Source organism: Ailuropoda melanoleuca, chromosome 12, assembly GCF_002007445.2.
Source record: "Ailuropoda melanoleuca isolate Jingjing chromosome 12, ASM200744v2, whole genome shotgun sequence".
NCBI lineage: Eukaryota > Metazoa > Chordata > Mammalia > Carnivora > Ursidae > Ailuropoda > Ailuropoda melanoleuca.
This window is the reverse complement of record NC_048229.1, coordinates 25,056,311-25,069,240: the sequence shown is the minus strand read 5'-3', so window position 1 is coordinate 25,069,240 and position 12,930 is coordinate 25,056,311. Positions and strand designations below refer to the sequence as shown.

At 46.0% G+C, this 12,930-nt stretch overlaps 1 protein-coding gene across 1 annotated transcript in view; it reads left to right on the top strand.

Annotated features, from left to right (window-relative positions):
* Positions 1-9,383, top strand: part of ZNF304 (zinc finger protein 304) — a 19,933-nt gene extending 10,550 nt beyond the window's left edge. The window contains exons 4-6 of the mRNA XM_034639498.1: positions 429-1,241; positions 3,519-3,645; positions 5,355-9,383. Of these exons, the coding sequence (XP_034495389.1) occupies positions 1,209-1,241; positions 3,519-3,645; positions 5,355-7,177 (1,983 nt within the window). The 5' untranslated portion in view covers positions 429-1,208 and the 3' untranslated portion in view covers positions 7,178-9,383. The remainder of the gene's footprint in view (positions 1-428; positions 1,242-3,518; positions 3,646-5,354) is intronic.
* Positions 9,384-12,930: the final 3,547 nt, after the last annotated feature.

Below are 12,930 nucleotides of genomic sequence, written 5' to 3'. Positions count from 1 at the left end.
TTTTTTTTTTTTAAAAGGCTTTATCTATTTGACACAACAGAGAGAAAGGGCACAAGCAGGCAGAGGGAAAGGGAGAAGCAGGCTCTCCACAGAGCAGAGAGCCCAGCGCGGGGCTGGATCATGGGATCTAGATCATGGGACCCTGGGATCATGACCTGAGCCGAAGGCAGATGCTTAATGGACTGAGCCATCCAGGTGCCCCGGTCATGACTTTTCAAGAGAGTTCCCCTTCTCTAGCTTAAGCTAGGGCTCTGCCCCCAGGGTTTACAAGTCCGTTGGAGAACTTTGATTTTCAGTAAGTTCACAGGTGATGATGATACTGCCTGTCAGGGGCTTAAATTGGGAATCAACGAATTAAAGGAACACTTAATGATACTACACAAAGGCCCCTCCTGCGAGGCATATTCATTATTCAATTTAAATTTCAGCCCCCAAAGTCAGAGAGGCGAAGCAGCTCCCCCAGGATTAAAGACTGGATCACGTGCTGGAGACCTCTGAGGACGTGGCTTTGTCCCAGGTGACCACAGAAATATGGGTGCGTCCCCCTTTAAGAGGAGCTTTGGCACTACTGGACCACCGTATTTCTCCGTAATCTTTCTCCTCCAAGCGGCCTTCGCCCCGGGCGGCTTTGCAGTTGCCAGGAAAAACCGGAATAATGCCCATTGCCTCGTGGATGCAGGGTACCAACTACATTACCCAGAAATCTGTGCTCGTCGCATAGACGCCGTGCCAATGACAGCCCAGAAGAGAGGCGTTTCCCGTCTCCCGGCGCCGCTGAGGAGGGACTTCCGGCATCGACATCGTGACGTCTTTTGCCTGTGCCAGGATTATCCGCACTGGCGGCAGAGGCTCCGGGACTGGGGCGGGTCCGCTTCCCACGCGGCTGTTCGGAACCGAGCAGGGGAGGACGGTAAAATTCACGCCTTTGTTGCCCTCCATGAGCCCCGTCGTGGGATCGGCTGCCTTGCGCGGAGGTGTCCTCCGGGGCTGCGCCCTTCCCGAGGCCTTCGCATCCGCACTCTGTCCTCGTACGCCCCCGGCCGCGGCGCCCTAAGCCTGTGCGCCTTTTCACACGGGGAGACGAGCTCTGAGGGCGCCGGACGCCCCCAAGGTCTCCCCGTCTAGTGGAGCTTTGGGGTTCCGGCTGAGCCCGCAGGGCCTGCCCGGTTTGCCCGCTTCTCACGACCCGGTTCTGCTCACAGGATCCCATGGCGGCCCTGGCGCTGATGGACGGGGCTCAGGTGAGCAGAGGGTCCCTGAGGCCCTCACCAATTAGGATAGAGGGTGGCGTGTTCAAGCACCTTCCTCCTTGGCCTTCAGCTCTCCCTGCTCTTGAGTGTAAAGGCGGCGGAGGGCGGTCACTCCCGGCGGAAATGTGGCGAGGTTCCCAGTACCGGCATCGATGGGTTGTGGTGTGTGAGGGTTTCCAAGGAGCAGGAGCCAGCTGATACAAACACGTCGTGGTGAGAATGAATTAGGAGTGTTCCAGGAACCAAAGGTCCCTGTTACATCTGGTGAGAACACACAGCAGGTGGTCAGGAGTCAGGCCTGGAATGGCAGCCTGAGGAGCTGGGCTTATGTTCTGATGGAGTGGGAGCCATGGAAGATTTGGAACAAAGAAGGGAGATGATCTGAGTTAGATGTTAATAGCCATTCTTCTGGCTGCAGAATGGAAAGATGTTGGGGTGGCATGGAGCTGGTCAGGGAGACCAGAGTGGAGCTTACCTCAACAGACCAGGTGAGTGTTGATGGTAGGTGGACCGGAGCGGTGGCAGTGGAAGTTAGGGAAGTGTATGAGTTTGGTATCTGCTCTTAAAGTAGGGCCCACTGGGTTTTCTGATGAGACATAGTGATATTCTGGGACTGTTTACTTTTCCTTCTGTCTGCATTTGAGTCTGGAGACCATAAAGGGGGGCCATGTCTAGCCCAGCATTCTGAATCCGGGCCAGGAGTTATATAGAGAGGTTCCGACTTCTGGCAGCCAATAGGATGAGGAATGGAGGGTGGATTGGGCCCAGGAACAGCGTTGTGCAAATGTTGGAAGGTAAGATTGAGTTGGGAGTCTTTAAGGAACCACAGATCTTAATTGTCTGTTGGGAATAAGGTCAGGAGTCAGGCAGGAATGGCAGGCTGAGGAGCTGGGCCTCATTCTGAGGGTGATGAAAGACATGGGAGATTTGGAGCAGAAGAGAGAGGTGACCTGACTCAGATTGTAATGGACTCCCTTTGGCTGCTCTTTTTTTGAGAACAGAGTGTGGGTATGAGTGGGGCACTTACTGCAGTAGGCTGTGAGTGTTGATGGTAACTGGCCCAGAGAGGTGGCTGCGGAGGTGAGAAATGTTGGTGGATTTTGTATAGCTTTTAAAGCATGGTAACCAGATTTTCTGGTGTGGAGGGTGAATGAGAGAAAGGGATGAGTTGTGGGTGACCCTGGGGGTTTTCGTTTGTTTTTGTTTTTTGTTTTGTTTTCTTTACCTGTTTGAGTGATGGAAATGCCATCAACTGAGATAGGGAAGCTGGTAGCAGGAGTAATTTTCTGTGGTTATATTGGAAAGTAGGCTTTTCTCTTGTTTAGTTTAAGAAGTCCCAGAGACTCCTTAGTTGAGACGTCAAGCTGGATGCAGGTTTTTAGTTCTGGAAGAGGTACTGGTTGCAGAAGTTCAAAAGGTGGTAGCCAGTATGTGGAATGGGGTGGAGTTGTGGGCTACATTTAGGACGAAGTATCTCCAGGTCATGGCGGCAATGCAGTTAATAACAAGAAAGTTGAAACTTGCGGGGCGCCTGGGTGGCACAGTGGTTGGGCATCTGCCTTCGGCTCAGGGCGTGATCCCTGCGTTATGGGATCGAGCCCCACATCAGGCTCCTCTGCTGTGAGCCTGCTTCTTCCTCTCCCACTCCCCCTGCTTGTGTTCCCTCTCTCGCTGGCTGTCTCTATCTCTGTCAAATAAATAAATAAAATCTTTAAAAAAAAAAAAAAACAAAGAAAGTTGAAACTTGGGACTGAGGACTGGGTCTCTTGCTTAGGCACTGGGTGACAGTGGTGCCTCTCACAAAGATACATGAGCTCTTCCCACATACCATGTGCAGAGTGGCATGGGGGTGTGTGTGCCCTGTAGGTGCATATGTTGTGGACTAGGAAGTTGATGGTAGTGGTGGTTCCCGCCGGGAAGAAGGTGGTTCAAAGAATGATGTACATGTTGGAAGATGCATGAACTGATGGCCTTAAGGTTGTGTCTGGGAGGCATGGTCTGAAGGACACCAGGAGAGCTGGCCAGCAAGAGAGTTTGTGCCCTTCATGGAAGACCCTCAGCTTACACACTATCTATCTGCCCACCTGCCTGGCTCTGGGCCACACACAGCGATCAGAGAGACATGAGGGAGCAGGCACTAGTGGTGCCAAGGCCTGGTATCTCCTCTGAGGTGGGAGGCTGGGAGGAGAGGGACCAGGAGTGGTTGTGTGAGTGGATAGACTGGGGACTCCTGTTACCTGTGGGCTCAGCTGTCCCCCATCATGACAGGGCTGTGTGACCTTCGAGGATGTGTTCGTGTACTTCTCCCAGGAGGAGTGGGAGCTCCTTGAGGAAGCTCAGAGACTCCTGTACCGTGATGTGATGCTGGAGAACTTGGCACTTGTGGCCTCACTGGGTAAGTCCCTGTTTTATTTATTGGTATATGGCAAATTACCCTACATTTAGAGGCTTAAAGCAGTAAAAATTCATTGTTTCAGTGCATCAGGAACCTGGTCACAGCTTACCTGGGTCCTTTTTGCTTAGGCTTTCTCATGAGGTTTCAGTCAAGCTGTCAAGCCAGGCCTGTGTTCTCATCTGAACGACAGTCTCAGGAAGAATCCACTTACAAGCTCACTCATGTGGTTGTTCACAAGATTTAATTTCTTATGGCTTGTTGAACTGTGACAATTAGTTCCTCTCTGGCTGTTGACCAGGGGCCTCCCTTGTTTCCTTGTCATGTTGGCCTTTCTGTAGCAGACCTCCTAACATGGAAGCTGCCTTTCCTCTGAGCAAGTGGTAAGAGAGAATGCGCGGGATGGAATCCGGTCTTTTTCTAACCTGACCTTGAAAGTGACATCCCATTATCCTTAGAGATGGGTCAGGCAGTCCAGCCTACAGGCAAAGGAAGAGGCTTACACAAGGGCAGGAATACGAGGACGTAGGCATTCCCAGGGCCATCTTAGAGGCTGCCTTCCACAGGCCCTCACATTCCCTCCAGTGTCCCTTGGGTTTGGTTATCCCCTTGTTTCCGAGAGGCAGCTCTTTTTGTCCAGCCAGCTCACTGACTCTTCTCCCTCCCTTCTTTGGTTCCCCGAGTAAGGAGGGCTGTGGGTGCCAGGGCTGGGCTGTGTGTAGTCTCCCCTTCCTTGCTGAGCAGTTCCAACACTTTCTGCCCAAAGTCTTGCAGGAATGGGTTAGGGGTTCAGGGCTGTTTTAGTCTGTTCAGCAGGTTCAGCATGGCTTGTATACTCCCTGGCCAGGTAACTCTCCAGATCCATGGTACCTTGGTGTCCCAGGTTCTGCCCTCATCCCGTAGTTGACATTTCCTAGGGCCTGAGCATGCCAGGAATTACAGGTACGGGTGTGGTCATTGCTCGTGGATGTCTCAGGGCTGTTCTGCTAAAACGTCCTTCGAGGTTCAGTTTTTTAACATTTAATTTTCTTCTTTGTGATGTGGGTCTGCCTGGGCCATTCATCTGCCCTGTGTTTTCTTGACAACTTCAAATCCCATGTGGTGGGAGGCCCAGTTGGAGAGGGGCAGGAAGTCCTGGGTGTCTGATAGGGCGTTCCTGACTCTCGCCACAGTGAGGGAGACCCAGAGACGGTCTGGCCTTGCAGAATGGGAGCTGGAGGAGTGGCATGGTAGTGCTGGGTTCAGATCATACTTTCAGCCTGCCGTGTGTTCACCAGTGTCTCATTCATTTTTCTCTGCTCTGCAGTGCTGGCTACTTTAATGCGGAATGAGTTGTGCACATATCCTTAAATATTCTTTAATAACCAGATACTTATTCGCAGTCAGATTTTCCCGGCCCCGGACACATCCTTCTGCACAGAGCTCAGCTGGCACCAGCAGCCAAGGCCCTACTCCATAGAGGAGTGAGCTGGAAAACTCTCCTCTGTTCCCAATACCTTGTACCACCATTGTGTCTACCCATCCTTTCTCCTTACTATTACCTTTAGAAGCCTGGGACTGACAGTGGGCCTTTCCTCGCTCTGATCCTGGCTCCCTTGTCCCACCAGCAAGCCAGTGCCCTCATTTTTTGGTGTTTCACACGCACGTATGTGATGGGCTGCGGCTGTTCACCAAAGTCAACGTGTACCTCACCATCCTCTTTCTGCTTTCAGGCCGTTGGCGTGTAACAGATGATGAGGAGACTCCTTCTGAGCAGAGCATTTCTGTAGGAGTGTCGCGGCTCAGGACTCCCGAGTCAGGTGCATTTATCCAGAAAGCCCACCCATGTGAGGTGTGCGACCCACTCTTAAAAGACATTTTGCACTTGGCCGAACACCAGGGATCACACCCCCTGCAGAAACTGTACACACATGGCCCGTGTGGGAGAGGATTCTTGTTCAGTGCAAACTTTTACCAGCACCAAAAGCGATATAGTGGAGAGGATCTCTTCAGAGGGGATGCTGGTGGGGCCTCATATATGAAGAGCTGTGCAGTCCACATGTTAGGGAGACCATTTACTTGCAGGAAGGAAGGGGTGGACTTGGTGGACAGCTCTGGCCTCTTCCGTTGCCAGACTCCTGGCCATGAGATTATTCCATACAAAAGGACTGAGTTCATGGAATCTTTCCCGCACAGCGCCAGTCTTGGCCAACACCAGGGAGACCATGATGGACTGGTGCTTTTCAGTTGCACTGACAATGGGAAGGGCTTGCTGAATACCTTTACTCTCCTTGGCAACCAGATAAGTCATAGTGAAGTAAGACCTTTTAGATGCCTACCATGTGGAAATATGTCCAAGGAGAAATTAGCACTTACTAATCACAGAAGAGTGCACAGTGGAGAAACATCACATGTGTGTAAAGAGTGTGGAAAGGCCTTCATTCACCTGTCTCACCTAAAAATGCACCAGAAATTTCACAGTGGAAAAAGACATTACACATGCAGTGAATGCGGGAAGGCCTTCAGCCGCAAAGACACACTTGTTCAGCACCAGAGAGTTCACACTGGAGAAAGGTCTTACGACTGCAGTGAGTGTGGAAAAGCCTACAGCAGAAGTTCCCACCTCGTTCAACACCAGAGAATTCACACTGGCGAAAGGCCTTATAAGTGCAGTGAATGTGGAAAAGCCTTCAGCCGTAAAGATACACTCGTGCAGCACCAGAGATTTCACACTGGAGAAAGGCCTTACGAGTGCAGCGAATGTGGGAAATTCTTTAGCCAAAGCTCCCACCTTATTGAGCACTGGAGAATTCACACTGGGGCAAGGCCTTATGAATGCATTGAATGTGGAAAGTTTTTTAGCCATAACTCAAGCCTCATTAAACATCGGAGAGTCCACACAGGAGCAAGGTCTTATGTGTGCAGCAAATGTGGGAAAGCTTTCAGCTGCAAAGACACACTTGTTCAGCACCAGATAATTCATACTGGAGCAAGGCCTTATGAGTGCAGCGAATGTGGGAAAGCCTTTAGCCGGAAAGACACACTTGTGCAGCACCAGAAAATCCACACTGGAGAAAGACCTTATGAGTGTGGTGAATGCGGGAAATTTTTTAGCCATAGCTCCAACCTTATTGTACACCAGAGAATTCACACTGGTGCGAAGCCTTATGAGTGCAGCGAATGTGGAAAATGCTTTAGCCACAATTCCAGCCTCATTCTACACCAGAGAGTTCACACCGGAGCAAGGCCTTATGTGTGTAGTGAATGTGGAAAAGCCTACATTAGTAGCTCCCACCTTGTTCAACACAAGAAAGTTCACACTGGAGCAAGACCTTATGAATGCAGTGAATGTGGGAAATTCTTTAGTCGAAACTCTAGCCTCATTCTACATCAGCGGGTTCACACCGGAGAAAAGCCTTACGTGTGCAGCGAATGTGGAAAAGCCTACAGTAGAAGTTCCCATCTTGTTCGGCATCAGAAAATTCACACTGGAGAAAAGCCTCATGAATGCAACAGTTTTGGTGGTCCTTTAGCTACATCTCTGAAACTTGTTTAGCGCCAGAAAGCTCACACTAGAGAAAGGCCTTATGAATGCAAAAAATGCTCCATCTCCTCGTTTGACCTGATAGGATTCACACCTGAGAAAATCTCTGTGAGTACCCTTTGTGAGGGAACCATCAGCCAGCAGGTGAACCTTGTACATTCATACAGGTATCATGGAGAGATTCCCAATTAGTACCACATAGGTGGGAAGCTTTCGTGAGGTGCATTGCACTTTCTAAATTATCCAGGGCTCTTGACAGAGTTAAATCACTGCCAGTGCCTGTGGCGGAAGCCATCTCATTGCTACCAGTTGTTAAAGGTCCCACGGTGTGTGTCAGTCACTCTGGTATGCTCAGGGAAGGCAGACCCCTGTGCTCCCCTCTCTGTTCTCTGGAGGGAATCATGAGTGTTCTGAGCCCAGTGAGGTCCTCACTTCCTCCCCCATGACTGGATTCTGAGTGGACATGATCCAGCTCTGGCTAAGAGGATCTGAACTGGAGTCTGCTGGGGATTTCCAGACAAGATTTCTCTTCATGAACAGTGTTGACTATAAACACAATAACCACAAACTCATTTGTCTTCTTCTAAATCACCCATCTTTAGAACTGCTTGCCCCATGCTGCTCTGAATAGTGCAGTGACACAGGCCTGCTCTGGCAATCTTTACTCTTGTGTGTGGTGGGATCTATTCACTGTGTGGAATGGATTAAGAAAAAGTTGGGTTCTTCCACCATGAAGGGAGGAACACCTGTTGTCTGCATCTACTGTGTGTGCCTCAGAAGGGTCAGCAGGATGGCAGAGAACAGATCGCGGTCTAGCTGGCCTAATTTGCATTGTGCCCAACGTTTGCTAGAAAAGAGCGAAGAGCTTTGGGTGCCTCATCATGTGGCCTGGAAGGCAAGATTTCCTGTGAGCCCAGAGTTCATTTCTGAGGAGGGCATAGTTGGTGTGAAAAATCTCCAGTGCTTCTGGAAACATGAATCGGGTCTCTTGTTCCTGGGGAATCTCCCATACTCCCCAGCACTTTTGAGGGATTTCTGTCTGCTAGATCAGCATAGGAGCCAGTCCCTGATGTCCAGAATCCCATAGGCAAGCGTCATTGACTGGAAGGCCCACAGGGCAAGGTGGGGCTCATAATTGGTACAGAACACTGAGATTATGGAGTGGGGATGAATGTGGCCAGTGAGGATAGGTGTCTTTTCTAGCAGAGGCATCTTCAAATGTCCATATGATTTTGGTGGGATGAGAGTATAGAAATTCTCAGGACCTTTGAAATCTGTATCCCCTGTGGCCAAGGCCACTGTCAGTGTCTAAAGGTTTGTGGATTCCTGTACCTCCCTGGGCTGTTGATGTTATGGCCATCACTACACAGGCAGGAACCTCAGCACGGACGTAAGAGAGATCCGAGGATAGGGCTTCTCTGACCCACTAGCATTCCTAGTGACTGAAGTGGACATGCATTTCATTGCTCTCCAGTTTTTGCTGACATTGAGTCAGGGTTCATCCTCCTAAATTGGGAGAGGGATATGGGAGAACCAAAATAGTTGGCAGATGTGACTTTCTAAGAGGGATGGTAAATAGGGACTTTATGGGGAACATTTAGTTCTCAACTTTATCGTGGTATGATTGACATGAAATAAACTGCACATATTAAAGTGTGAAATGTGTTGTTTCAGCATGTGTATATACTTGTGAAACCATCACCACCATCAAGATAATGAACATATTCAACACAACCAAAAGATTCCTTGTGTCCCTTTATAATCCTGTTGTCTCAGTCTTTCTAATACCCCTTCCCACAATTCATAAACAAGCATTTTCTAGAATTTTATGTGGACAGAATCATGTGGTATATACGTTTGGGGAAGTGGGGACTCTAGCCCTTCTCACTATCCATAACTATTTTGAAATTAATCCATCTTGTTGCATGTATCAATAGGTTGTTCATTTGTATTGTTGAGTATTATCCCATTGTATGCATATACCACAATTGTTTTTTATCCATTCAGCTACTAGTGGATGTTTGGGTTGTTTCCAGTGTGGGGCTACAAATAAAGCTGCTCTGAAGATCTGTGTGCAAGTTATCACTTAATAACATTTCATTATATAAATATACCAGAGTTTGTTTATCTGTTCACCTACTGAAGGACATCGTGGTTGCTTCCAAGTTTGGCAGTTATGAATAAACCTGCAATATACATTTGTGTGTAAATTTTGTGTGAATGTAAGTTTTCATCTCTTGGGTTCTAGCCAAGGAGTGTGATTTACTGAATGTTATAGTAAGAGTATGTTTAGATTTGTAAGAAACTGTCCTTTTCTTTTCTTTTCTTTCTTTTCTTTTTAAGATTTTATTTATTTGAGAGAGAGAGCACAAGTGGAGGAACGGGCAGAGGGAGAGGGAGAAGCAGATTCCCTGCTGAGCAGGAAGCCTGACATGGGCTCGATCCCAGGACCCTGGGATCATGACCTGAGCCAAAGGCAGACGCTTAACCAACTGAGCCACCCAGGCGCCCCTGTAAGAAACTATCTTGCAAAGTGGCTGTACTGTTTTGCATTCCCACCAGCAATGAATGAGAGTCTCTGTTGCTCCATATCTCGTCAGGATTTGGTGGTGTCAGTGTTTTCAAATATGGCCATTGTAATAGGTGTCATTATTGCTTTAATGTAAAATTCCCTAATGACATATGAATATCATTTTCATATTCTTTTTTTTTCTTTTTTTTTTTTTTTTAAAGATTTTATTTATTCGACAGAGATAGAGACAGCCAGCGAGAGAGGGAACACAAGCAGGGGGAGTGGGAGAGGAAGAAGCAGGCTCACAGCAGAGGAGCCCGATGTGGGGCTCGCCCATAACACCGGGATCACGCCCTGAGCCGAAGGCAGATGCTCAACCGCTGTGCCACCCAGGCGCCCCTTCATATTCTTTTAACACTGTCTTTTGCAGAGAAGAATTTTAATTTTAATCAAGTTCAAATCAACCAGTTTTTCTCAAGGATTGTATTTTTGGTGTTGTATATAAAGCATTGCCAAATCCAAGGTCACCTGCATTTTGTTCAATGTCATTGTCTAGGTGTTCTGTAATTTTGTGTTTTGCATTTAGGTCTATTATCCATTTTGAGAAAATATTTGTGCAAGTGTAAATTCTGTATCTAGACCATTTTTTAGAAAGATTTTATTTATTCATTTGAGAACGCACAAGCCAGGGGAGGAGCAGAGGGAGTAGGAGAAATGGACTCCCCGATGAGCCGGGAGCCTGACGGGCTCTGGGGCACCATCCCAGGACCCCTAGATCATGACCTGAGCGAAAGGCAAACACTTAACCCTTAATTGACTGAGGCACCCAGGCGCCCCCCTAGATAATTTTTTTAAACGTGAGGATGTTCAGTAATTCTAGCACCGTTTGGTGAAAAGACTATCCTTTCTCTACTGAATCGCCTTTGCTCCTCTTTCAATAATCAGTTGACTGTATTTCTACTGATCTAATTCTAGACTCTGTCCCAATTTTTTTTCCATCTATTGAGATAATCATGTGGGTGTGGGGTGGGTTTTGGTGGGGGAGGGGTGATTTATATGGTATAATCCATTAATTGATACTCAGATGTCAAACTAACCTTGCATTTCCTGGGACAAATCCCACTTGGTCATGATGTATGAACCTTTGTATATGCTGCCAGGTCAGTTTTCTGATGCTTTGTTAGTGTATTTTGCATCTATATTGATGAGAGATAACAGTTTTGTAGGTTTCTTGTGGTATCTCTGTGTGACTTTGCTATCAGAGAAAATCTGACCTCAGAAAAAGTTCGGAGTGTTTCTTCCTTCATTTTATGGAAGGATGGATGAGTTTTTGAAAGATTAGTGATATTTCTTTAAATATTTGCTAGAATTCCTTAGTGAAGGCACTTGACCCTAGAATTTTCTTGTGGGAAGACTTTCAATCCATTTTCGGTCAAAATTTGCTTAATACAGTCCTACATAGATTTTCTACTTGTGTCAATTTTGGATAATTGGTGTCCTTTAAGAAATTTTTCCATTTCAACCAAATTGTCTGAGACGATAAAGATTTTTATAATATTCTCTTATATTTTCAATTTTTGAAGGGTCAGTAGTGTCTTCATTCCTGCTTTTGTTAATTTGTTTTCTTTTCTTTGCCTACCTCACGTTTTGTCAATTTTGTTGATCTTTCGAAAGAATCCATTTTTCATTTCATCAAATTTTTAATTGAAGAATAATTGACATACAATGTATTAATTTCAGGTATACAACATAGTGATTGAGTATTCGTACACATAAAATGGTCACCACAACAAGTCTAGTTACCATATGTCATGATACAATGTGGTTACAATACTACTGACTGTATTCCCTGTGTTGTTCACTATACCCCTGTGTCTTATTTATTTTACAATGGAAAGATAGTACCTCTTAATCCTCTTCGGCTGTTTTATCTATCCCCACCCCCTCTGAGATACCACCCCTCTGACAACCATCATTCTCTATATTTGTGAGTCTGTTTCTGTTTCATTTGTTCATTTGTTTTGCATTTTAGATTCCACATATAAGTGAAGTTAAATGGTATTTGTCTTTGCGTGACTTATTTCACTTAGCATAATACTGTCTAGGTCCATCCATGTCACAAGTGCAAGATACCATTCTTTTTTATGGCTGAGTAATATTCCATTGTATCTCTCTAGCTAGGTAGATAGATAGCAAGATTTAAATATATAGTTATGTAACTCCACACACATACCCCTCTTTATCCATTTGCCTATCATTGGACATCCTGGTTGCCTCCATATCTTGGCTATTGTAAATAATGTTGTGATGAACATAGGGGTGCATATGTCTTTTTGAATTAGTGCTTTCACTTTATTCAGATAAATGCCTAGAAGTGGAATTGCCAGATCATATGGTATTTTTGTCTATAATTTTTAAAGGAAGTTTCGTACTGTTTTCCATAATGGCTGCACCAATTAACATTCCCACCAAGAGTGCACAATTGTTCCCTTTTCTCCACATCCTCACCAATACTTATTTCTTGTCTTTTTGATAATAGCTATTCTGACAGGTGTGAGGTGATACCTCATTGTGGTTTTGATTTGCATTTCCCTGATGGTGGTGTTGAACATCTTTTTATGTGCCTATTGTCCATCTATAAGCTTTGGAAAAAATTCTTCAGGTCCTCTATTTTTAAACCAACTTTTTTTATATTGAATATATGAGTTCTTTGTATATTTTTGATGTTAACACCTTATCAGATATATAATTTGTGAATATCTTCTCTCATTCAGTAGTTTGCCTTTTTGTTGTTGATGGTTTCCTTTGCTGTGCAAAAGCTTTTTAATTGGTGTCCCATTTGTTTATTTTTGCTTTTGTTGTCCTTACCTGAGGAGACATCCAAAAACATATTGCTAAGACCAACGTCAAAGAGTTTACTGCCTAGGTTTTCTTCTAGGAATTTTATACTTCCAGGTCTTACATTTAAGCCTTTAGCCCATTTTGAGTTTAGTTTTGCATATGATATAATACAATGATCCAGTTTCATTCTTTTTCATGTAGCTGTCCAGTTTTCCCAACACCATTCATTTAATAGAATATCTTTTCTTCATTCTATATTCTTTTTGTCATAGATTAATTGACCATATAAGTGTGGGTTTATTTCTGGGATTCCTATTCTGTTTCATTAATCCATGTGTCTGTTGTTGTGCCAGTACCATATTATTTTGACTACTACAGCTTTGTAGTATAGTATCTCCAGCTTTGTTCTTCC